At 36.9% G+C, this 23,036-nt stretch overlaps 2 protein-coding genes across 3 annotated transcripts in view; both read right to left on the bottom strand.

Moving 5' to 3' along the window:
• The window catches only part of LOC105140060 (3-hydroxyisobutyryl-CoA hydrolase 1-like), a 29,816-nt gene extending 11,540 nt beyond the window's left edge, over positions 1–18,276 (bottom strand). For both annotated transcript variants that reach the window (XM_011046733.1, XM_011046734.1), the window contains exon 1: positions 18,124–18,276. The gene's annotated coding sequence lies outside the window, so the exon portion shown is untranslated. The remainder of the gene's footprint in view (positions 1–18,123) is intronic.
• A 2,481-nt stretch (positions 18,277–20,757) lies between these two features.
• The window catches only part of LOC105140061 (3-hydroxyisobutyryl-CoA hydrolase 1-like), a 5,018-nt gene continuing 2,739 nt past the window's right edge, over positions 20,758–23,036 (bottom strand). The window contains exons 8-15 of the mRNA XM_011046736.1: positions 22,598–22,682; positions 22,243–22,328; positions 21,904–22,025; positions 21,744–21,804; positions 21,547–21,645; positions 21,323–21,424; positions 21,189–21,230; positions 20,758–21,105 (exon numbers count right to left, since the gene is read on the bottom strand). Coding sequence (XP_011045038.1) covers positions 20,968–21,105; positions 21,189–21,230; positions 21,323–21,424; positions 21,547–21,645; positions 21,744–21,804; positions 21,904–22,025; positions 22,243–22,328; positions 22,598–22,682 — 735 coding nt within the window. The 3' untranslated portion in view covers positions 20,758–20,967. The remainder of the gene's footprint in view (positions 21,106–21,188; positions 21,231–21,322; positions 21,425–21,546; positions 21,646–21,743; positions 21,805–21,903; positions 22,026–22,242; positions 22,329–22,597; positions 22,683–23,036) is intronic.

Raw genomic sequence — 23,036 nt, 5'->3', positions numbered from 1 at the left:
AGGGAAAGAAAGAAAATGTTTGTTTTCTTCCTTAATTTTGTTGCATCTCTCTCTTGCTGCATGCCCTGCCAAAACCGAGGGAGACACGCCTCACCAGCCACGCCTACTGGTCAATCACCCATCGCGTGCCCTGCAAAAACCGAGGGAGCCGCGCCCACTGGCCGACCAACCGCCGCATGCCCTGCTCCCCATGCGCAATAGTAAAGAGCCTCGCTCCTTGGCTCTATAAATAACACCTAACCCAGCAGAGAAAAGAAGAGGAGAAAAGGAGCTTTTGGAAAATTAAATGAAGGAGAGAATTATGAACGAGAGAACAAAGAGAATGGAGGGGAAATTTTGAAATAGAGGGAGGGAAATACAAACACGCCAACACTACCAAGGATCATCATTTTTCAGCTTACTGTCTTCTTGCCCCCTCCCCGTTGTAGCACCATTGGAGAAAAGGTAGACCTGCGCCTCTACAAGGGGAAGAAGAAGAAAAAATAAACAGCTGCTGTCATCGGGCTCCCCAGCCACCGCCACCTTTATAATCACCGTGAGGCATCATTGGCTTCCTTTCCACCACCACCAGCATTACCCCCAGCTGCCACTGCCCTCTTAGTCGCCAACAGAATACCGTCAGCAACAGAAGGAGAAGACAAAACAGGGGCCGACATAGGAGAAAGAGAGGAGAGAAACCAAGGTAAAACAGACCAGAAGGAGAGAAGACATTGGGACGAAGGGGATAAAACAAAGACATTGACAGTGAGTTGAATAGAAACAGGCATAAAAAGGAAAAAACCAGAGGTGGGCGCCTCTACACATGGAAGAAGAAGAAAGAACAGTTGTTGTCACCGGGCTCCCCAACCATTGCTGTAGCAACACCACCGCCCAAACCGGCCACCAGCACCACCACCAGCCCACCGTAAGCTTCTCATCCTAGGTAAGTGTCGGTGCACAGTATTAATTAACTAGTTACTATGCAGGCTAATTAATTAACGGGTTACTATGCTCATATACAGTAACCCGGTTACTATACGTGTGTATAGTACTGGTACTGTTATTCCGGAATGGAAAATTAGCCCAGCCCATACGGCTGGGCTGAGTCCGACCCTATAGGAAGTAGGCCCGTTTTATTTGTGGGCTGATTTAGGCCTAGTTCCCTTTTACACAATTTTATTACTACATTTTGATCAATATCGGTTTGTATTTTTATACTGTAAAGATACAAATCCGGTATTAAAATACCCAATTTTCATTAAGTCATAAAAAAAATGTAAAAATAAAAATGTTTTGCTTTCATGCATACGGCCTAGTTTTTGTTTTCATGCATACGGCCTAGTCTCTCCAATATATATATATATATATATATATATATATATATATATATATATCATCTCATCATATTTTTATAGAACAAAGAAAATTTTTAAAAAATATATGTATTAGCATGCATTTTGGCTTTAATAATCAGTTTATTCAAGTTATGAGAACTAAGCCAATATTTCAAAAATTCTAAAAAAATTATTTTGTTTTTTTTTTAATATCTGGGGTTATGATCTTATACGTAAAACGTATTCTAGAAATTAAATTCTTGTGTTTAGGTCAGAGTTACCCGATAAGATAAGGATCTCCTTACCGAGGAGGATTTTTCTTAGACCATACCAATAACTAGGAAACATGAAAAAAAAATCCTTAGATTTTATTAGAAAATAAAACAATATAACTTACCTTAGGTAGGACATATTTGGGGTGCTAATACCTTCCCTTTACGCAACCAGTCCCCGTACCCAATCTCTGAGACCAGTTAGGGTTCCTAGTGACCAAAATACTAGGTGGCAACTCCCAATCCATTTCCCACCAACAAAAGACAATATTTTCTTATTCCTCTATATTTTCCAGATAGATATTATACATTTCCAGATAAAAGTGGAAAACTCGTCACGATGTCGCACACGTGCGACAGAACGGCGACTCCGCTGGGGACCTTGTGGACTAAACTTTGTTTTTGTCTGATTTGTTTTTGTTTTTGTGTGTTTATTGTTAATATGCCTTTTCTTTTATTATCTGCTTATATGCTTTAAATTTTTTACATATATTGTTCATTCATCATATAGAACTGTCTCGTGCATCACATACTTTGATTTTGAGAAGCACATACAAGCTTTAGGTTAGGTGGGGGATTAGCGATCTGCCCTATGACTATTGGTCAGGGTTCAGATGTGTGAAACACCAAACTCATATCTAAGAGCCTGCTTGGTAATGGTGGGCATACGTGTCTTAACTGTTCCTTGCAACGCCCCCATACTGTCTTTACGAAGAACATCACTAGGCAGATATGAGACCCTTCAAGACCAGATAGAAAACCTACCTAGTCTCACTTAATAAATAGAGCTTTTCCTTAGGATATGTATCTTACTTTCATTTACATCATGATTAATAATTCATCAATCATGGTTCTGAGTTAAGATCATAGCTAAGTACCTATCTTTCCAAGAGTTTGGTCAAGAATTTGAGTTGGCTTAGGTAACTGAAGGAAAATGACCAAGAATCAATGCTAGTGGGTTGCCTCGCATTACCAATATAAATCACATGGTAAATAACTTAGGAAAAGTTATTGTTGGTTATAAAATATGTTGATGAGACTCTTTTTGAAAGGCAATATAGGAGAATTGCATAACTAATGAGGTTACCCGTACAAGTAGTAGCAATCAAAGATCCTAGTTATCAGTGTTTTACCTTCAGAAACGTTGATGACACCGACCTCAGAGGAATACAACAAGATTCTAGATTTTCCAAACAACAACCACAAGATCTACCTTAAGTGAAAAATTAAAGACACAACTTTGGAGGTAGTTAGTTTATTAGGCCTAGGAAAGATTAGCCAATGTAGAGTCGTCGAATGGGATTTTTAAATGGAAGGTCATTAAAGCCCGAATGAAGAAAAATGTTGAAAGAGATGAATGATATAGGTTGGTGGCCATCACTATTTTTGGACTAATATTGTTCCCACCTAAAATCAGAGTCATCAGTTTAGAAGCCATAAATGTCTTCATAGAATACAAACATAACCAAATCAATCCCTTTTCATCCATTTTGGGAGAAACCATGTTATCACTCAACCCCTGCAGAACGCATGGAAAAGGATCCATGAGATGTTGCATTCCTATGTTGTATTTATAGATTATTAGTCATATCGAAACACTAAAGGACATCTTTAACAACTTCTAGTGGTTTGATCTACGACTATTAAAAGTTTCCATGGATGAAACTTGGAAGAACTGGGATGAGAAAGTATAGATAGATAAAATATACAACAGTGCCAAAGAGTAACTTTAAATGGAAAGGACCATGGATGAATAACATCATCTGCACAATGAGTCGTGGAAGCAAGATCTGGGTTCCCTTGATCGGTGTAACCGGATACATCAGTTATACACCCGCACTTGTAACAAGGCAGTTGGATGGAATGTATTACACACCAAAAACTCTAGGTTTAGCCGATTTCATAAGTTTGTTCAAGCATCAACCTTTCCTTGAAGAGGTGGAACTTATCCGACAAGATTGGGAAAGACCTCTGATGGTAAAAAGGAAAGAACAAAGCAGTTTTGAAACATTATTTAGCCAGAATTATATGGTTTAGAGGAATAATCGGTTTTCTGAAGTGAGAGGTTTCGCAACACCAAAACATCTAGAATCAACAATAGAGCAACCAAAAAGGAAAAGGACTTATAATGAAGAAGAGTTAAGAAACATAGTCTCACATCCAAAGTCTACCACAACTGGTCCAGATCAAGGACAGAGAGCGAAGAAAGAGCTCATTTAGAGTCACATTATCAGACCGAGTTGGAATTCATAAAAAATAAAGTTGCCCAGCTGACCGATCCACTCGAGCAACTTCTAAAAGCTAAGAACGGTGAGGGAACATCAACACAACAGCCTAAAGGAGCACCAGCAGCTCACATCCCTCAAGCATCTCAAAACCAAGGGGCAAACTCAGCCAATGAACAATATTTTGTGCCTATCACCCCTATCCAACCAACTCATGCTCCAATTACTATAGACTTAACAATGAAGGAAGTCCTTAACAATAGGTCTCCTAGTTTGATGGACCAACACAAGCTGTTTGCTTTGGAAGAAAGATTAAGGGCAGTTGAGGGTAATGACTGGTTTGACCCTAAGCGAGCCATGGAAGTATTTTTGGTTCCAAACATCATGGTGCCAAAAGATTTTAGGATACCAGAGTTCATTAAGTACACTGGTTTAAAATGCCCAAACACTCACCTTCGATCCTACTACAACAAACTGGCAGAAGTAATCTGTGATGATAAATTGCTAATCTATTTCTTTCAAGATAGCCTAGCAGGATCCACTTTGAGCTAGTACATGAGGTTAGACAACATCAGGATCAGGAGTTGGAGAGATTTGGTGGAGGCTTTCCTTAAGCAATACAAGTTTAACCTGGAAATCACTCTGGATCAGACAAGTCTAATGTCAATGGAGAAGTGGAGCCGAGAGTCGATAAGGGCCTATGCACAAAGATGGAGGGATAAGGCAACACCTGTCCAACCCCCTTTAATAAAAACTGAGATGATGACCTTGTTTGCCAATACCTTCAAGGCACCCTATTATAAGCACCTAATGGGTAGCTCATCTCAGCATTTCTATGATGCGGTATGCATAGCTGAAAGGATAGAGCAAGAGATTAAAGTTGGGTGCATAGTTGAGCCATTAAAAAAGAAGAGTTTTATTGGAAGGAAGAAGGAAAATGACATTATCAATTTGGAAGGTAGATACAAGGGCAAGAGAGTGGACTTCCATAACCTACAAATACCTACCTCTTAATTTTCCCACATGAACTTTAGCCAACCTTTTTCCCTAATCGAACAAATAACCAATCAAACAACCAAAACAACCACCAAAGACCAAGTACAAGATACACTCCAGAACAACTGCCGCCATTACCCATGCCTTTGAAAGACATATATGCCAAACTATTAAGCATTGGACACATAGCTCCTATTCCTGCACTACCACTGCAACCACCATTCCCAATTTGGTACAAGACTGAGTTGACTTGCAAATACCATGCTGGCAATCCCGGGCATGGGATTGAAACCTGTTATGCTTTTAAAAAGAGGTTGTTGGAGCTTATTAAGATAGGATAGGTATCATTTAAAGATAAGCCCAATGTTAATTCAAACCCATTGCCTAAACATGCCGCGAGTAGTAGTGGAGTTGGCATGATAGAAGTTCGAAATCAGTGCAGGGCGTTAAAGGTGTCCATGAAGAAGTTGTATGACATGTTAGAACAATCAGGATTTCTGGAGACAAATGTTGAAAGCCATTTAGAGAGATATGATTATTGTAAGTTCCAAGGAAGAGATGGACATCATATTGAGGATTGCATCGAGTTCTATGGAAAGATTGCAAAAATACTGAAAATGGGGGAGTTAAGGATTGAACCCATGGAGGGCAGTGATGAGGTGAGTATGATGGAAAGTCAAGATAACATGACAAGTATATGTAGGACCAACAGCTAATAGGCCACCAAAGTTAATCTTGGCTAAACCTTCTTACGTAAAAGAAAATCACAAAGCCATGCTTTATAATTATAGCTATGACTCCAAACTGAGATCGGTGGTTTGACGCGGAGTGGTCGGTGCTTCATGCCCGAGGAGTTAAGGAAGGCAAAGGACAAAGAAAGGGTAGATTTTAATGAAGTACTAGAAGTTAAAAAGCCAGTAATTGAAGAGTCGAATGAATTTTTGAAGTTGATAAAGCACAATGAATATGGCATAGTGGATCAACTAAAAAAGACTTCAGCTAGGATCTCCCTTATGTCCTTGATACTCAGTTTTAACCCACATCAAAGCACCTTGCAAAAGGTATTGAATGAGGCATATGTAACCCAAGACATGGAACATAAAACCATGGAGCATCTGGTAGGGAGGATCCACGCAACTAATTACTTGTACTTTACGGGTGATGAGCTGGATGTTGAAGGTATCGGACACAACAAGCCCTTATACATTATTGTTAAGTGCAAAGACTATCTCATAGGAAAAGTACGCATCGACAATGTCTCAACTCTTAATGTGTTGCCAAAACACATTCTAAAAGAAATGTCGATCGATGAATCTCATATGAAGTCAAGTACTATGATAACCAGAGCATATAACTACTCACCTGTGCCAATAATTGAGACTTTAAAAGTGGAACTATATGTGGGGCCACAGATGTTCCTAGTGACGCTTCAAGTTATGGATATCCACCCTTCCTATAGTATGTTGTTATGAAGACCTTAGATTCATGCAGTGGGGGCAGTAACTTCATCATTGCTTGAAGTATATCATGAATAGGATATTGGTAAATGTCAAAGCCTAGGAGATAGTATCCATGCTAAAGAATGTGGATGTACCTTTCATCGAGGCGAAGGATGGCAATGATAACAATATCCATGCTTTTCAAATTATGCACACTGACAGGGTGCTTGAGAATATAGTACTAAGAAGGCCAAGGATCTTAAATGTAGCAAGGATGGCAGCTCAATGCTTCTAGAAACACGGGATCCCATTTTAGTATAACCCTATTATCGAAGTACCAGAATGAGATAATCTGATAAAGATGAAATATATTGACCAAATATTTCGGTTGGGGTATAAACCTAATAACAAGAATCATCGGTGGGCTGTTGACTTAAGGAGGGAAAGAAGAATGACTAGAATTGAAGGAAGAGAGTTTGAAGAAGAAAAGCTAGAAATCCCTCCCCTTGCAATGTCATTCTTAAAAGCTATTTATGTAATGCAACTCAATATGAGCATAAATACCTTGGGGGAAATAAGGTAGCAAGAGATGACACGAAGACAGTAACAGGAAAGAAAGATGAAGCATTGTCACAACTAACTATCCACACACTAGAAGAAGCCTCCACTAAGATCATTGTGCGCAAGTTGGCTTAAGGTAAGAAGTTTCAGAACTGGGTGACCCAAGAAGCTCCGGTAGTTTTCAAAATGAATCCTCAAAGAAGATCTCCTACAATATCACATACATTTAGCATCAAGAATAAATGGTCAAACTCGAACGAACATGTGATAGCTATGAAAGAAGAAGAGTGGGATGAAAGCAATATCAGTAAATTCACCAAGCTAGAGGAAAAATAGGAATAGACTTGGAAGCCTGCCAAAGAGGAACTCGAAACCATCAATGTCAACAGTGATTAGCTCAAGAAAGAGTTGAAAATAGGTACCTTAATCACTTCAGAACAAAGGATGGAAATGATCGCGTTATTACAAGAATATTCAGATGTCTTTGTTTGGTCCTATGAAGATATATCTAGTTTGGATACAAATATTGTAGTACACAAGATACCATTGGAAGAAGGCTATAAACCAGTCAAGCAGAAGCTAAAAAAGGACCTACCCGGATATCTGGATCAAGGTTAAGGCAAAACTCGAGAAGCAGTAGGATGCTGGCTTCCTAGAAGTAGTTAGATATTCACAATGGGTATCTAACATTGTTGTGGTGCCCAAGAAGGAGGGGAAGATTAGAGTTTGTGTGGACTTCTAGAATTTGAATAGAGCTAACCTTAAGGATGATTTTTCTCTATCACACATAGATTTTTAGTGGACAACGCTGCCCGAAGTTCCATATATTCCTTTATTGATGGTTTTTCAAGATACAACCAGATAAAAATGGCTCCAAAGGATAAGGCAAAAACAACTTTTATCACACTTTGGAGGGTATACTACTACAAGGTTATGCCATTTGATTTGAAGAATGTCGGAGCAACCTATTAAAGAGCAATGGTGACTCTATTTCATGACATGATGCACAAGAAAATTGAGGTGTATATAGATGATATGACTGCTAATTTAAAAGGGGAGAAAATCATGTTGAGGTTTTGAGGAAGTTATTTGAGAGGTCAAGAAAGTATGAATTAAGGCTCAATCCTTCAAAATGTTCATTCGGAGTTAAATTAGGTAAGCTATTGGGATTTATGGTAAGTGATAGAGGTATAAAGTTGGATCTAGATAAAAAAAGAAAAAGAAAAAAAGAAGGTCATTCAAGCTATGTCATCCCCTTAGACGGAGAAAGAAGTAAGAGGATTTTTAGGAAGGTTAAACTATATTGCTCAGTTTATAGCTTAGTTACCAACAACATGTGAACCTATATTCTGATTATTAAGAAAAAAGAATCCTAGAACCTGGAATGAGGAGTGTGAGAAGGCATTCAATAAAATAAAAAATTATTTACAAAATCCACCTTCACAGGTTCCTCTGGTATCAGGAAAACCTTTGGTATTGTCGCACGTTGGAAAATCCGCGCGGCATCGGCTGGTGATTTTGTTTTGTTATTATTTGTGTTTTACTTGGTTCTTTGGAGTCGCCACCTAGTATTATGGTTACTAGGAACCTATGGTCTACGAAAGTCTGAGTAAGGGACTGGTTGTGCAAGGGGAAGACGCATCACCCCCAGTGCACCCTACCTTAGGTAAGCTGCATTATTTGTTTGATTGTTCTTCTAGGTCAAGTTTCTATTTATTGGTATTTTCTAAGGTTCAAGGCAGATCTCCTTTCGTGAAGGAGTCTTTACCTCTTTGGGTTAAATCCTAACCATTCTAAAATCTAAATTTTAAAATTGCCTTTATTTATACCTTGTATCTTTAATATTCGAGGGTGTACTTTATCGTGTAATTTTACACTCCACAAATATTAAAGTCTAAATCTTAAAAAAAAGGGTTAAAAAGGAAAAAAAAAAGGTTTTTGATATTTTGGCCAAACCTTAACGAATAATCATAAACTAGTTATGATATCCATTTTTTTGGATTTTTAAATCGTGAGAAAGATGTAATTTTTATATTTTGAGACATGCTTGAAAAATTCTTTAGGATTTGACTGTATGCAACAAAATCTTTTTTCTTTTTCTTTTTGAATTTTTTTGTTTTTTTTGAATATTTCGGAGAAAACCGGGCATTTTAATACTGGACTTGTATCTTTCAATGTAAGTATACAACCCAATATTAAGCAAACTTGGTAGAAAAATATTTAAGAAAATCACAATTTTTTTTTTATTTTTAAAATTTTTTTGAATTTTTTTATGACTTAACGGAAACTGAGTATTTTAATACTGGATTTGTATTTTTACAGTATAAAAATACAAACCGATATTGATCAAAATGCATTAACAAAATTTGTGAAAAATCACAAATTCTTTGAAATAATTTTTGAAGAATTTTTATTTTATTATATATTTTTTTGCAAATTTCACTATTCACGCACGTGAATAGTAACAATAGCATTACACTGTTCACGTGAATTGTAATTCACGTGAACAGTGAATATAGCATTTCACTGTTCAAGTGAATTATGTTTCACTTGAACAGTAAAATGTGAGGAAATGGTGCAGGCACAGCGACGAGAGGGGGGTGGGCAAACCTGATGGTAGAAACGATGTTGAGGACGATGGCAGACACTTCCAGTGATGCTGGTGGTCGGTTTGGGTGGTTGCCGCTGTGGAGGTTGGTCTGAGAGGAAATAAAAAGAGAGGGCTGGTTGCAGGAAAACTAGGCTGGAAAAGCTGATTTTCAACCAGCTTTGGGTTTGATTTCCTCCTCCCTGTGAGCATGAAATGTGCTCCTATAGCCATGGAAAGAGGGTAATCTCATCTTTAATGGGAAAAAAAAATTTAGCTCTTGATTCGACTCGAGGAATCCAGGCCGTTGGCTCAAAGTGTGCACCTCGAACTGTCAAATTTGACAAATCCTAGGTTGCAGGCTGCCCAAGGTGGCCGCTTTAGGCCGACCAACGAAACCTTTTTAAATCTTATAAACCCGACCGGACAATTCAGAAGGCTAGAGGGGTTGTAGGTGAACACTTCGGTGTTCGCATTGTCGGATTTAGTGGCCAAACAAGGCCGAAAATGCATCTGGAACGTTGCTACTCGGGCAGCTTTTCGGGGAAGACGATGAACATTAACTCGTTTTTTTTCCAACTTCAGCCCCGAATTCATGTGCCTTTTTCATTATAGTCCTTGGCCTCAGATTCATGCAATTTCACCCCTAATTGACCATTAAACTCTCACTTTCTTCAATTTAACCCCTTATTTCACTTAATTAACTTGGTAAAAATTAAATTTGGTTTCTTAAAATTCCAATCTTCTCAATTAAACCTAAATTAGACTCTCAAACTTAATGTTTTCACCAATTAAGCCCCAAATAAAATTAATTTGACCCATTTAAAGTATAATTAAGTCCTTGCACTTAATTAAATCCTTCATTTGGACCTAAATTAATTCTTAAGCATAATTAAATTTTAATTTGGCCCATGATTAAATCAAATTGGCCTATTAAAAATTTAATTATGTTATTGGACTTAATGTTTATGCAAATTTGTCCAATAATCATTTAATTTGACCTTTGAATTTGTATTTTTCTATTTTTGGGCATAATAGGGTACAATTAGGCCTTGAAATTCCTTCCAAAATTGCAGGTTTATTTTTGCCTATTTTTGCAGTCTTTCTAGATCAGTTTTCCCCACATTGCCAGCCTTTATTTTATTTTTTGATTTTTATTTTTTAAAAAGTGGATTTTAGGGAATAACTCATAATTGGGTTATGACAGGTATTATATCTAACAGTAACCAAATTAGCCATGAGATGTGTATTGGATCAGCATGATGAAACCAAAAAGAAGAAAAGAGTTATTTATTACCTAAGTAAGAAACTCACTGAATGTGAGTCTAGATATACTAAGATAGAAAGGCTTTGTTGTGGCTGGTGTGGGCGACAAAGAAATTACAATATTATATGTTATACTATACCAGTTGATTAATTTCAAAAGTGGATCCTCTAAGAGAAAGCTGTAAAAGGAAGTGCAATTGCAGACCTTTTAGCTAATAATGTTGTTGAGGATTACAAACCTTTGGATTTTGATTTCCTAATAAAGATATATTGTTCATAGAGAAAGAGGAGAAAAAAACAAATTGGTGGACCATGTTTTTTTTTACGAAGCAATAAATGTATATGGTAACGAGGTCGAGGTAGTAATAATCTCTCCTAATAAGAAAAAATATCCAATTTCAGTTAAAACGTATTTCAAGTGCACCAGCAATATCGTTGAGTATGAAGCTGGTATCCTCAGTTTAGAAGCTGCATTGGAGCTAAAGAGAAAAAAAGGGATAGATGTATGTGGGAATTCAAATGTTGATTACATGTCAGGTTGAGGGGGATGGTAAACCAAGGAAGAAAAGTTAAGGTCGTACCAGGAATACTTATCTACACTAGCAAAGGAATTTAAAGAGACTAAAATCACCCATCTAAAAAGAGAAGGGAATCATGTTGTAGATGCTTTGGCCATGCTAGCGGCTATAACTACCATTAATCTCGAGTATAAGGTACAACTTGTACACATTGATAATAGAAATGATCCAGCTCACTGTTGCTTAATTGAAGGAGAAATAGGTGAAATGAATCTCTTCTTTATAAAAGCCCAGACTAGGATCACATCCCCACACTAGGGGCAAACATAGATATTTCATGAAAAGTTTTACGTGTTAGAAACAGGATGAAAGCTTGTTGATTTGAAAAAATAAGTTAAAGCATTTGACAAAAGCATGAAAACGAAGGCAATGATAAATCATACATTTTGGAAAAAGCTACTTGAAAAAGTCAAAGACTTCCTCTTAAAAAGAGGCAGCATGAAAAATGAATCCAGCATACGGCTTCAAAAGCAAGCTCATGTCAAGAGAGAGTTTCATAAAATAGAAGAAGATGATAGGACCTATGTTTCAAAACCAGGATTGTGCAAAAAGAAAGAAGCATTGCATTGATGATGATAAAGAATCGGTTCTGATCATGGAATAAAAGAAAGATGAGATGAAGCCCACCATTAGGAAAATCTTTAAGAAATGAAAAGATCAACCTTACCATCAAGAAGCCCCGAGTTTTCAAACCCTGCGATCAGGAATTGTCAAGAAGCACCAAGTTTTCCAACCCTTCTCTTGTCATCCCTTCAAGACTTTGCCAAGTAAGTCCCATTTTTCACACTTTGTCGCATCACATCTTCCAATTGGGTAGGTCACCCATTACAATAAGACAATTCTTTCCTTTTTTTTCTTGGGTAGGTCATCCATTACAATGAGACCAATATTTTCTTGGATAGATCACCCATTACAATGGGACCAATTCTCTATATTTCTTATCTGTGTAAGTCACCTATGACAATGAGGTCATTCTTCCACTTGGGTAGGTCACCCATTACAAAGAAACCATTCTTTCCTTTTTTCGTGGGTAGGTCACCCATTACAATAAGACCACACTACATATATTTTTTTAGTTCCAGTTGAATGAGGTCGCTAGATGGGATCTCAAGTGGCTTTGGTTTAAGGGAATCGCCAAATAGGATTTCAAGTTGACCAAGTTACACATATTCTTTGGTTTTGGTTAAAAGGGATCATCAAATGGGATCTCTAGTGGCTTTGGTTAAAGGGAATCGCCAGATGAGATTTCAGGTTAACCGAGTTACACATATTCTTTAGTTTTGGTTAAAAGGAATCGTCAGATGGGATCTCAAGTGGCTTTGGTTAAAGGAAATCGCCAGATGGGATTTTAGGTTGACCAAGTTACATATATTATTTTATTCTAGTGAGAGGAGGTCGCCAGATGGGATCTCAAGTGGCTTTGGTTAAAAGGAATAGCCAGATGAGATTTCAAGTTGACCAAGTTACATATATTCTTTGGTTTTGCTTAAAAAAGATCACCAGATGGGATCTCGGTGGCTTTGGTTAAAGGGAATCACCAGATGGGATTTCAGGTTGACCGAGTTACACATATTGTCTGGTTTTGGTTAAAAGGGATCATCAGATGGGATCTCAAGTGGCTTTGGTTAAAGGGAATCGCCAGATGGGATTTCAGGTTGACTGAGTTACACATTCTTTAGTTTTAGATAAATGAGGTCGCCAGATGGGATCTCAAGTGGCTTTGGTTAAAGGGAATCACTAGATAGGATTTCAGGTTGACCGAGTTACACATATTCTTTCATTTTGGTTAAAAGAGATCGTCAGATGGGATCTCAGATGGTTTTAGTTAAAGGGAATTGCCAGATGGGATTTCAGGTTGACCACGTTACACATATTCTTTGGTTTTGGTTGAATGAGGTCGCTAGATGGGATCTCAAGTAGCTTTGATTAAAAGGAATCACTAGATGGGATTTCAAGTTGATCAAGCTATATTTTTTTTTCCAGTTGAATGAGGTCGCCAAATAGGGATCTTATATTTCAACTTTGGTTAAAGGGAATCGCCAGATGGGATTCCAAGTTGACTGAGCTGCAAAAAATAGATTTTTTGGTTTTGGGAGATTGCCAGAAAGGATCTCAGGTTAACCCAACCACAATACTGATCTCAAATTTGGTTAAAAGAGATCACCAGAAGGGATCTCATATTTCAGCTTTGGTTAAAGGGAATTGCCAGATGGAATTCTAGGCTAACCGAGCTGCAAACACAAATTGTTTGGTTTTTAAATTAATGGAGATCGCTAGAAGGGATCTCAGGTTAACCTACTAGCAACACAAATTTCAGCTTTGGCCAATGGATATCGCCAGATAAGATTTTAGGTTGGCCAAGCTATAAATATAAATTTTTTGTTTAAAAGAGTTCGCCAGAAGGGATCTCAAAAGAATTCCAAGTTAATTTAATCAAAGTTAGAAGTCAGAATAGGATCTCAAGATGACTAAGTTTTAATCATAGTTTCAGGGAAGGGGAATTGCTGTAAAGACAAAGTTTCAAATCGATCAAGCCTTGGCAAGATCAGTTTTGTTTATCTTTATAAAACTTACTACGTAAAATCCATGCTTCATAAGTATTATAAAGAGGGGGCATCTGTTGTAGGCCATTTTAGACCCCCCATGAAAATAAAAATAAATAATTAATAATTAAGAAAAAATATCATAACAGTGTCATTTTTAAACGACATTGTTCCTCTTTCTTCTTCTCCTGGACGTGCAGTAGGGGAAGAAAGAAAAGGTTTGTTTTCTTCCTTAATTTTAAGGCATCTCTCTCTTGCCGCTTGCCCTGCCAAAACCGAGGGAGACACGCCTCGCCAGTCACGCCTACTGGCCGACCACCCGCCACGTGCCCTGCAAAAACCGAGGGAGCCGCACCCACTGGCCGACCAACCGCCGCATGCCCTGCTCCCCCTGTGCAACAGTAAAGAGCCCCGCTCCTTGGCTCTATAAATAGCACCCAACCCGGCAGAGAAAAGAAGAGGAGAAAAGGAGCTTTTGGAAAATTGAATGAAGGAGAGAATTATGAACGAGAGAACAGAGAGAATGGAGGGGAAGTTTTGAACAAAGGGAGGGAAATACAAACACACCTGTCAAGGATCATCATTTTTCAGCTCACCGTCTTCTTGCCCCCTCTCCGTTGTAGCACCATTGGAGAAAAGGTAGATCTGCAGCTCTACAAGGGGAAGAAGAAAGAAAAAAAAGCAGCTGTTGTCATCGGGCTCCCCAGCCACTGCCACCTTTATAATCACCGTGAGGCATCATTGGCTTCCTTTCCACCACCACCAGCATCACCCCCAGCTGCCATTGCCCTCTTAGTCTCTAACAGAACACCATCAACAATAGAAGGAGAAGACAAAACAGGGGCGGACAAAGGAGAAAGAAAGGAGAGAAACCAAGGTAAAACAGACCAGAAGGAGAGAAGACATTAGGACGAAGGGGACAAAACAAAGACATTAACAATGAGTTGAATAGAAGCAGGCATAAAAAGGAAAAAACCAGAGGTGGGTGCCTCTACACAGGGAAGAAGAAGAAAGAACAGTTGTTGTCACCGGGCTCCCCAACCATTGTTGTAGCAACGCCACCATCCAAACCGACCACCAGCACCACCATCAACCCACCATCAGATTCTCATCCCAGGTAAGTGTCGGTGCTCAGTATTAATTAACTAGTACTGTGCAGGTGCACAGTATTAATTAACTAGTTACTATGCAGGCTAATTAATTAACGGGCTACTATGCTTATGTACAGTAACCCGGTTACTATGCGTGTACAGTAACCCTAGTTACTTTTTTATGTACAGTATTGGTTACTATTGTTTCGGGCTGGAAAATTAGCCCAGCCCATGCGACTGGGCTGAGTCCAGCCCTGTAGGAAGTAGGCCCGTTTTATTTATGGGTCGATTTCGGCTCAGTTCCCTTTTGGGTCGGATTTGGCCCATTCAAAGAATTTTCTTCAAAGAATTATTTCAAAACATCTGTGATTTTTCACAATTTTGTTGTTGTATTTTGATCAATATCAGTTTATATTTTTATACTGTAAAGATACAAATCCGATATTAGAATACCCGATTTTTATTAAGTCATAAAAAAAATATAAAAATAAAAATGTTTTGCTTTCATGCATATGGCCTAGTCTCTCCAATATATATATATATATATATATATATATATATATATATCATCTCATCATATTTTTATAAAACAAAGAAAATTTCAAAAAAATATATGTATTAACATGCATTTTGGCTTTAATAATCAGTTTATTCAAGCCATGAGAACTAGGCCAATATCTCAAAAATTACAAAAAAAATTATTTTGTTTTCTTTTAATATCTGGGGTTACGATCTTATACGTAAGATGTATTCTGGAAATTAAATTCTTATGTTTAGGTCAGAGTTATCCGATAAGATAAGGATCTCCTTACCGATGAGGACTTTTCTTAAACCATACCAATAACTTGGAAACATGAAAAAAAAACCCTTAGATTTTATCAGACAATAAAACAATGCAGCTTACCTTAGCTAGGACGTATTTGGGGTGCTAATACCTTCCCTTTACGCAACCATGTCCCCGTACCCAATCTCTGAGACCAGTTAGAGTTCCTAGAGACCAAAATACTAGGTGGCGACTCCCAATCCATTTTCCACCAACAAAATAAAATATTTTCTTATCCCTCTATATTTTTCAGATAGATATTACATATTTCCAGATAAAAGTGGAAAACTCGTCGCAATGCTGCACACTTGCGACATAATTTATGTTCTCTAGATTTCTCCTTATTCCTTGCTTATGTTTAACAGCTACTCATCATGTCACAACACCTATCCAAGTCAAAATAGGTGTCAATATTTATCCCTTTGCTGTATTTCTCTTCCATTATCAAGGTCTTCATCAATTTTACCCTCGAGAAATTACAATCACCAAATCTAACTTCTTTGGAGAAATCACCACTCCATCAAATTCTCGAACATACGAAACCCAACTGTTCCTTTATGCCGTCATCCTGCCAGTCTTCAACAGTTTCATTATAAACTGTTACATATATAAAAATAGTATCATATGGATAATCCTTCAACTAAACAAGTTCCCATGAAAGATTAGAGGGGTCACACCGGTCTTGCTTAAAACTCAATCTCCTAAACAGAATTTCTTAGGTCATATCTATCCATTATACTGTCTTTCAATATATACAACCATTTGTTAGCTTTATTACAGCTTTCCTTTACAAATGAATCTACGGTATCCTGGTTTTATACCTGATTTCTCAACGTCTTGTAAGACTACCAGTGCTTAGATTCATCAAGATTGGTCGTCATCAATTTCCATTCTTCACCTCAAATCGTCCACATGATTGCGTGTCTAGAGTGTTTCAATTTTTCCTTCCCTTAAGGCAATTAAAATTTCCCCATATAGTAGTTTAACACATGTAATTGGGTAAACATGTGCGATTTCTTCTTCTTCATCTCCATCGACCACCATGATGACCTTCTAATGCCTTTTGATCAAACAATCTCTCTTAAATAATTCACCACCACTATTTTTTATCTTAATCTCAATAATCAGACCATATCATTGCATCTGGAATGATCAAATTAGTGGAAACAAGTCTAAAACCATCCAAATCGCATTTCAAACGGCTAAGATTTGATCAAAACAATTCTGGCCTGATTAACAGCTCAAATTCAATCTCAGATCTCGTTGTACGTAGGCTCAACTACACATAATCCTATCCCTTTGCTCATGGCTTGGCTCGACTCTACACGGCTCGGTTCAACTTAACTCGGCTCACGGTTGATGACGTGGCAAGTGGGTCCCACTTTACTGATGTGTCAGCTAACTGGACGTTGACATGGCATGCCAATTGTACATGCTTACATCATGATGACATCATCAGTATCCAGGTTAGGCGTGTGGGTCAGGTCATCTGGTATTTAAGTAGGGTCAGCCTATTCAGGCAAAGAAGACACGTAAAGCGCGTATGCGTGCGTGGCCAGCCACTTCGCCGGCGAGTGCGGCCATGTCCTACTTTTGATTTTGATGCGGTTTTCATTAGTTTGCTCATTTCTTCCTGCTCTACATAGTGGTACAGTCAAAACATAATTTTGAAAACTTTTATTTTTGAGCAAAATCAAACACTACTTTAAACCATAAACTCTGATACCAATTGTTGGGGATTCCAGATCGGTGATATATTGATATTTGTCAATTGAAAGCTAAACACACTAACACAATATTTAATATGGTTTGACAAATAGCCTATATCCACAGGAGATGTTTATATTATTAAAAATAGAGAAAGGATACAATAGACATACACGGAGGAGGAGGATCACATTTACTCAAACTCAACTCCTAACTCACATACATTGCTGCACATTGCAGTAGGGTTGTTGCCCTTGCTTTGCTCTCACTCTCTCTCTCTCATTTTGCTCTCAAATAATATCTCTATTTATAGATATCAATGGTAAGGCAAGAGATCATAAATTATGGCACAAATTATGGCAGCACATGAGTTACACCATTTTTGTCAATGATTAGTGCAACTACTATTGTATTCTTTTGACAATGACAACCCTACTTCTTTGAGTAGGTTGCAAAGGTTGTTGTCCATTAATGAAAATATCCCAACATAACCACCATTAATCAAGTTAGGCAATCCCAGTATAGAATTTGCTAGTTCATTTTAAAAAACCAACTACAACCACGAGAATTCTTAAAAGCAATTTGCACGAAAACTTAAAAACACACACACATACTCAGCTTGTCTTAATCAAGTTGGAGGCATTTAGGGCAAGTGGCAACCATCACAATCAAAGTAAACAATCCAACGTAAAAGGAATGATGAGTGCAAGCAAGAAGAAAACCTAATGAAACTCAACCAACTTCCATGACAATGTTTATGAAATCTGGAACTCGAGGAGGATAGCCACTTTTCTCATAGCCAGCCGTCTTCAACAAGAATGCAGGAAGTGATCAATGACCACTGCATTTTAAAGTACTGCTAGCTTGGTTAACAGCACGTGCATGAGCTTCTTTATTGTAGTTGGTTGAGTATTTACAGGGGTAGATAGACTTAATGTTAGTTTAATATACCATGTATCAAATTACATAAATTATATAATAAAGAATTAATACTTTAGGCATAACAATCCATTCCAAGCTCTCATTGACCATTGACCTTGTGTGTGTCTGGCAGTCCAAATTCCAAGCTCTCATATTTAGGGGGAGTATCAAATGAAAGTGCAGACTCTAGAATATGACTTTCCTTAAATAAATTTGGATTCCAGTAGATATTATTCACAAACTGCACCAAACAACAAAACAAGATGTGAATTAGATTTAAGTGGTATAATTTTTGGGTCGAAATAGCGATGAACGCATAGAAGCTGAAGATATGACTCCAAGAAGAATATCTCATTACTAATATATCAAACCAATCATGTTCTTGACGTAGTATTTGACTGAGTAAAAAAAATTATCACATTGTAACACTAGAGATACACAAGTTCTTCATTAAGGAGAAGTTGGATAGAAAAGTATGGAGTTGCCTAACATCAAATTTGATAATCTGGCATTCCACCAAAACAGTTTCAAGTGGGGTGTTTTTAAACAGGTTGGACATGAATGACATTTATGCACCAACTTGAAAGACAGTGCTGAGATTTTCTGATTTCTGATTTCTGATTTCTGGTTTAGATATTTAAAGTTAATTTCCTTAGGTCTCTATTTTTATATTTAATTAGTTTTCTAAATTAACTTAATTAGTTTTGTATATATACTGTGTATCTTTCTCAATATTTGCAATAAAAAAAAATCAGAAGAGTATTTGCTTAAGCACAACCTAGTCAAGAAGGTAGCCAGAAATTAAAGAAGGAAAAGAGTTCTAAAAAGTACATTTATATATACATATCATGTGATCGCTGAGGCTGTTTAATTTCTGTGGTCTGTTCAATATCACCTAGCTAGAGGATGCAAATCTTTGCTTGGCTGCAATCACGCATTTCAAATTGCGAGTGAATTTTGCAGCAGGGAACAGAGAATGGAGAGTGCACGTACCTGATTAACATCTTTCTCGAAGCAACGGGGCCGGCCATAACCATTAAATTTTGAGATACAAATGATCTACTCTCTCTGTTCTATATTAACGCAGGTCGGCAAACGAGCCTCTCTGTAATTCATAAACACTGGCAGCCACCAGAAAACAACAGACGGACCATTTTTTTGTGCAGCCACGCACATATAATTAATGTGTCATATTGACAACGTCGTACAAAGAATTGCCTACCACTGATAAAGTAGTTCTGAATCTGCCTTGAGTATGGTTTTCTTTTTTTTTTAAATAATAGCACAGTAGTAATTTGAAAGTTTCTGCAAATAACACAAATTTAAAAAAAAAAATTGAAGAAATAATATACTTTCTTCCTGTTACACTTTTAAAACATCATATTTACTAAATGTTGTTATCTCTAAGAGCGATATTTAATACATGCCGTTATTACTAAATATCTCTAGTAAATAAATTATAATTTTATGAATTTACTTTTTTAAAATATGTTTTATGAGTTAAAATATATATCCAACATGTAAATTAAAAAAATAGATTCCAAATAAAATCTTAAAATGTTATTGTTTATAAAGTGATTTCCTTTATTTTTCAGTGTTAACCGGTTAGTCAAGTTAACTGATAATTATGCATTAATCGATCAATTTATTTTAAATTTAATTGATATTATATTTATGAGCCATGATATCAATTAAAATATTATAAAATTTTATTAAAATTTTAATTGATGTCATAATTCATGAACATCATATTTAATTAAATGTAAAACTTCAGGGTCATAACATGTTATTTCACCGATTTTTTTGCTGCTATGTTAATTTATATTTCTTTTTATTTTGTATGCTAATTATCTAATTTGTCCTTAAATATACGGGTCTATCGAGGAGTAACCAATTTTGGAGCCCACGATATCCACCGACAATTTGCAAAATAAGGCAAGGAAAAAGCTGGGTGCAGTGTTTATATTAATTGATTTCCCTTCTTTCAATTTGTGGTTATCAATGGATTACCTTATCATTTGAATCAAGCCATCCACCAACAACCTTGACTTTGAGTCTTGACGAATTAATTAGCATTTAATATGTCTTGTTCTAACGTTCCAAGTCAGGAGAAGAGGTTTGGTTTCTGTACATGTGTTTGCTTGATGTTGCGATGTAGTTATATATGGAAAGAAACAAGTTTTTTAGTAATACCATGTAAAAATATAATGTGTGTTAATTAACCTAATATTTTCAAAATTATAGATGTGGTCCCCTTTTTCTTGTATGTACGATGTTCCCATCGAGCTCTAAAATTCTAGAGATGGCAAAATTATATTGCTTTGTCTAACACCACGGTTTCAATGCAGTATGATGATATTTTGGTCCAAAGTTTTCGTGCTTAGACAGGAAAGATCATGGCAACAAATCAAAGTGTCGAAACTGGGAGGGAGGCATGAAGAACAGAATGTTCTCCAACGGAAATCAAGAGTGCATTGTTTGATTTAAGACATCGTTCATTATTGTTGATGCTACAGAACAAGTCCTTAATCCAATAAGAAAAGAGAGAGCTGTTCTATTATCAGCTTGAAACGTTATATTCAATCATCAGCTTATCTAACCATGGAGAAAGATAGTCCTGATCACCCCGTAAAGCCTTTCTAGTTTCAAAGTTTTGGCCTCATGGTATCACCTAAGTTGGATCTGGTAGGAAGTTGAAGGGGTTCCATGTCATCTTCATCGACTCTGGAGAAATATCGGTCCACCATTTCATCGGTCACTAGCTCTAACTTTGAAGGCTCCCACTGTTAAAAACAAGAGAAGTGGATTACATTACAGTATGTGATTGTTAAGAAAACATATCAAGCATAGCTAGTACCATATGTACCTTGGGATTCTTGTCTTTGTCCAGTAAGATGGCCCTAATTCCCTGCAAGAAAACCCTGTGATTAGAGACGAATAGTCATCACATTATGTTCTTATTACCGAAGTTATGTTCTTATCATTCCTCTAATTAATTACCTCATAAAAATCATTGCTAACTGTTCTTCTCAAAATGTGGCAAACAATAGTACATTCCTGGATGAGGCATTGCTCAAGTCCTTGCTTGCGGCCCTCTCTAATCTAATCCACACATGAAAAGTTATTTCTGGATTTTAAAGAGAAGGGAAGCATTCCTTGAATTGTAGTTGAAAAAAAATATTAACTCAAGTAAAAGATCAGAAATCCCTTAAAATCATTCATACCGATCTAAGGGAAATTTTGAGGCTGGTTGGACAGGCTGACTTCATCCAGTTGATTGCATCAAGAATCCACTTTTCTGATTTAGTTTCTGCCTCACTCTCCTAAAACAAGTCAAGCAGGTATCATACTTATGGCATTCCTAACCAAGACTTTCTACACTAAGTTTAGGTGAGAAAAGGTGCTTCTGTGATATGCTCACCAGTGATGACAGTATTTCTTCAACTGTTGTTCTCGAGAAACATTTGTTGATGATCTCCAGTCTATTTAATGATTAAGTATTCAAATTCAGGATGGATGTTAACAGACACTAGTAGATATTGATAAAAGCAGCACAAAATTTTCAGGGACCTGAACATTACCTGCTAAAAGCACCATGCTGTTTAACATTTGGTTTGTGCATAAATTTGCTGATGATCTCAGAAATTGTTTTCGTATCAGTATAAGTTACTTCATCTAGTGCAGTTTCCAACAAACGGACATCCTACCACAAAAAAAAGAAAGAAAAAATTATGCAATCCTCTGATGGTAAATAAGAGAACATTCACGATAAAATAACTATCACTTCAGCAAAAAAAACTGATGTTAGAGAGGATATCTGATGCAGATCAAGAGATTTCTGAATATTCTGTGAGGCAACTGCTTTTCTGTGTAACCATTTAATGGTAAATATAATTGAGCACAATTCTAAGAGGCATTACCTTTGCGAGCATAAAATGAGTCGCAAGGCCACATTCAACCATTTCTGCTCCTCTAATCTTAGCTCCAGTAAGTCCCAAATATTCACCTATATAGCATTTTTAATGAATTAGAATAAGTACATAAAGCACTGAATCATAATCTTCAAGGATAAATTAACTTGCTAACGAATAAAGGAAAAAGAAAAATAATCTATCTTTTTCCATGATGCATTGGATCAATTTTCATCTTACATCTCAAAAAACACACGGAGTTCATGAATATTCAGAAGTTTGTACACTCAGAGGGAAGATGAGAAGGCATGAAACTCATTCCAAATTATTAGTAAAGTAGATAGAGTAACAAATAGGTAGTTACCAAAAAATCCAGGGAGCCTGGAAAGGAAATATGATGACCCAACATCAGTAAAATGTCCTATTGCGGTCTCTGGCATAGCGAACACCTATGCAAGTTCATGTAACATCCAAGCACCATTACTTATGCACTGTACAAATGAGATGAACATGCAGATGCTTCTAATATCATTTCGTTTATATATATATATGAAAGACGAGAATTTTATTAATCTTTTTTCATCACGGAATATGAAGATTCGATGAGTTAGCTTTCTTTGAACAACTGAAGAAACATTAATTCATGAAAAGAAGACAGCCCTTCCTCAACAAATACATGCATCCTATGCTATCCAGGCTGCCTCCATCATCACCTTGAGTTATCTGATTTAGCTGATAGGTTGATAAATTATCCTACAACAACTTCATCTCCGAAACAATGATAAGAAAAAAAAACCTCCTGC

This window comes from Populus euphratica, unplaced genomic scaffold (assembly GCF_000495115.2).
Source record: "Populus euphratica unplaced genomic scaffold, PopEup_1.0 scaffold100.1, whole genome shotgun sequence".
Lineage (NCBI taxonomy): Eukaryota > Viridiplantae > Streptophyta > Magnoliopsida > Malpighiales > Salicaceae > Populus > Populus euphratica.
The sequence above is the reverse complement of the archived record's forward strand: the minus strand, read 5'-3'. Positions and strand labels throughout refer to the sequence as shown.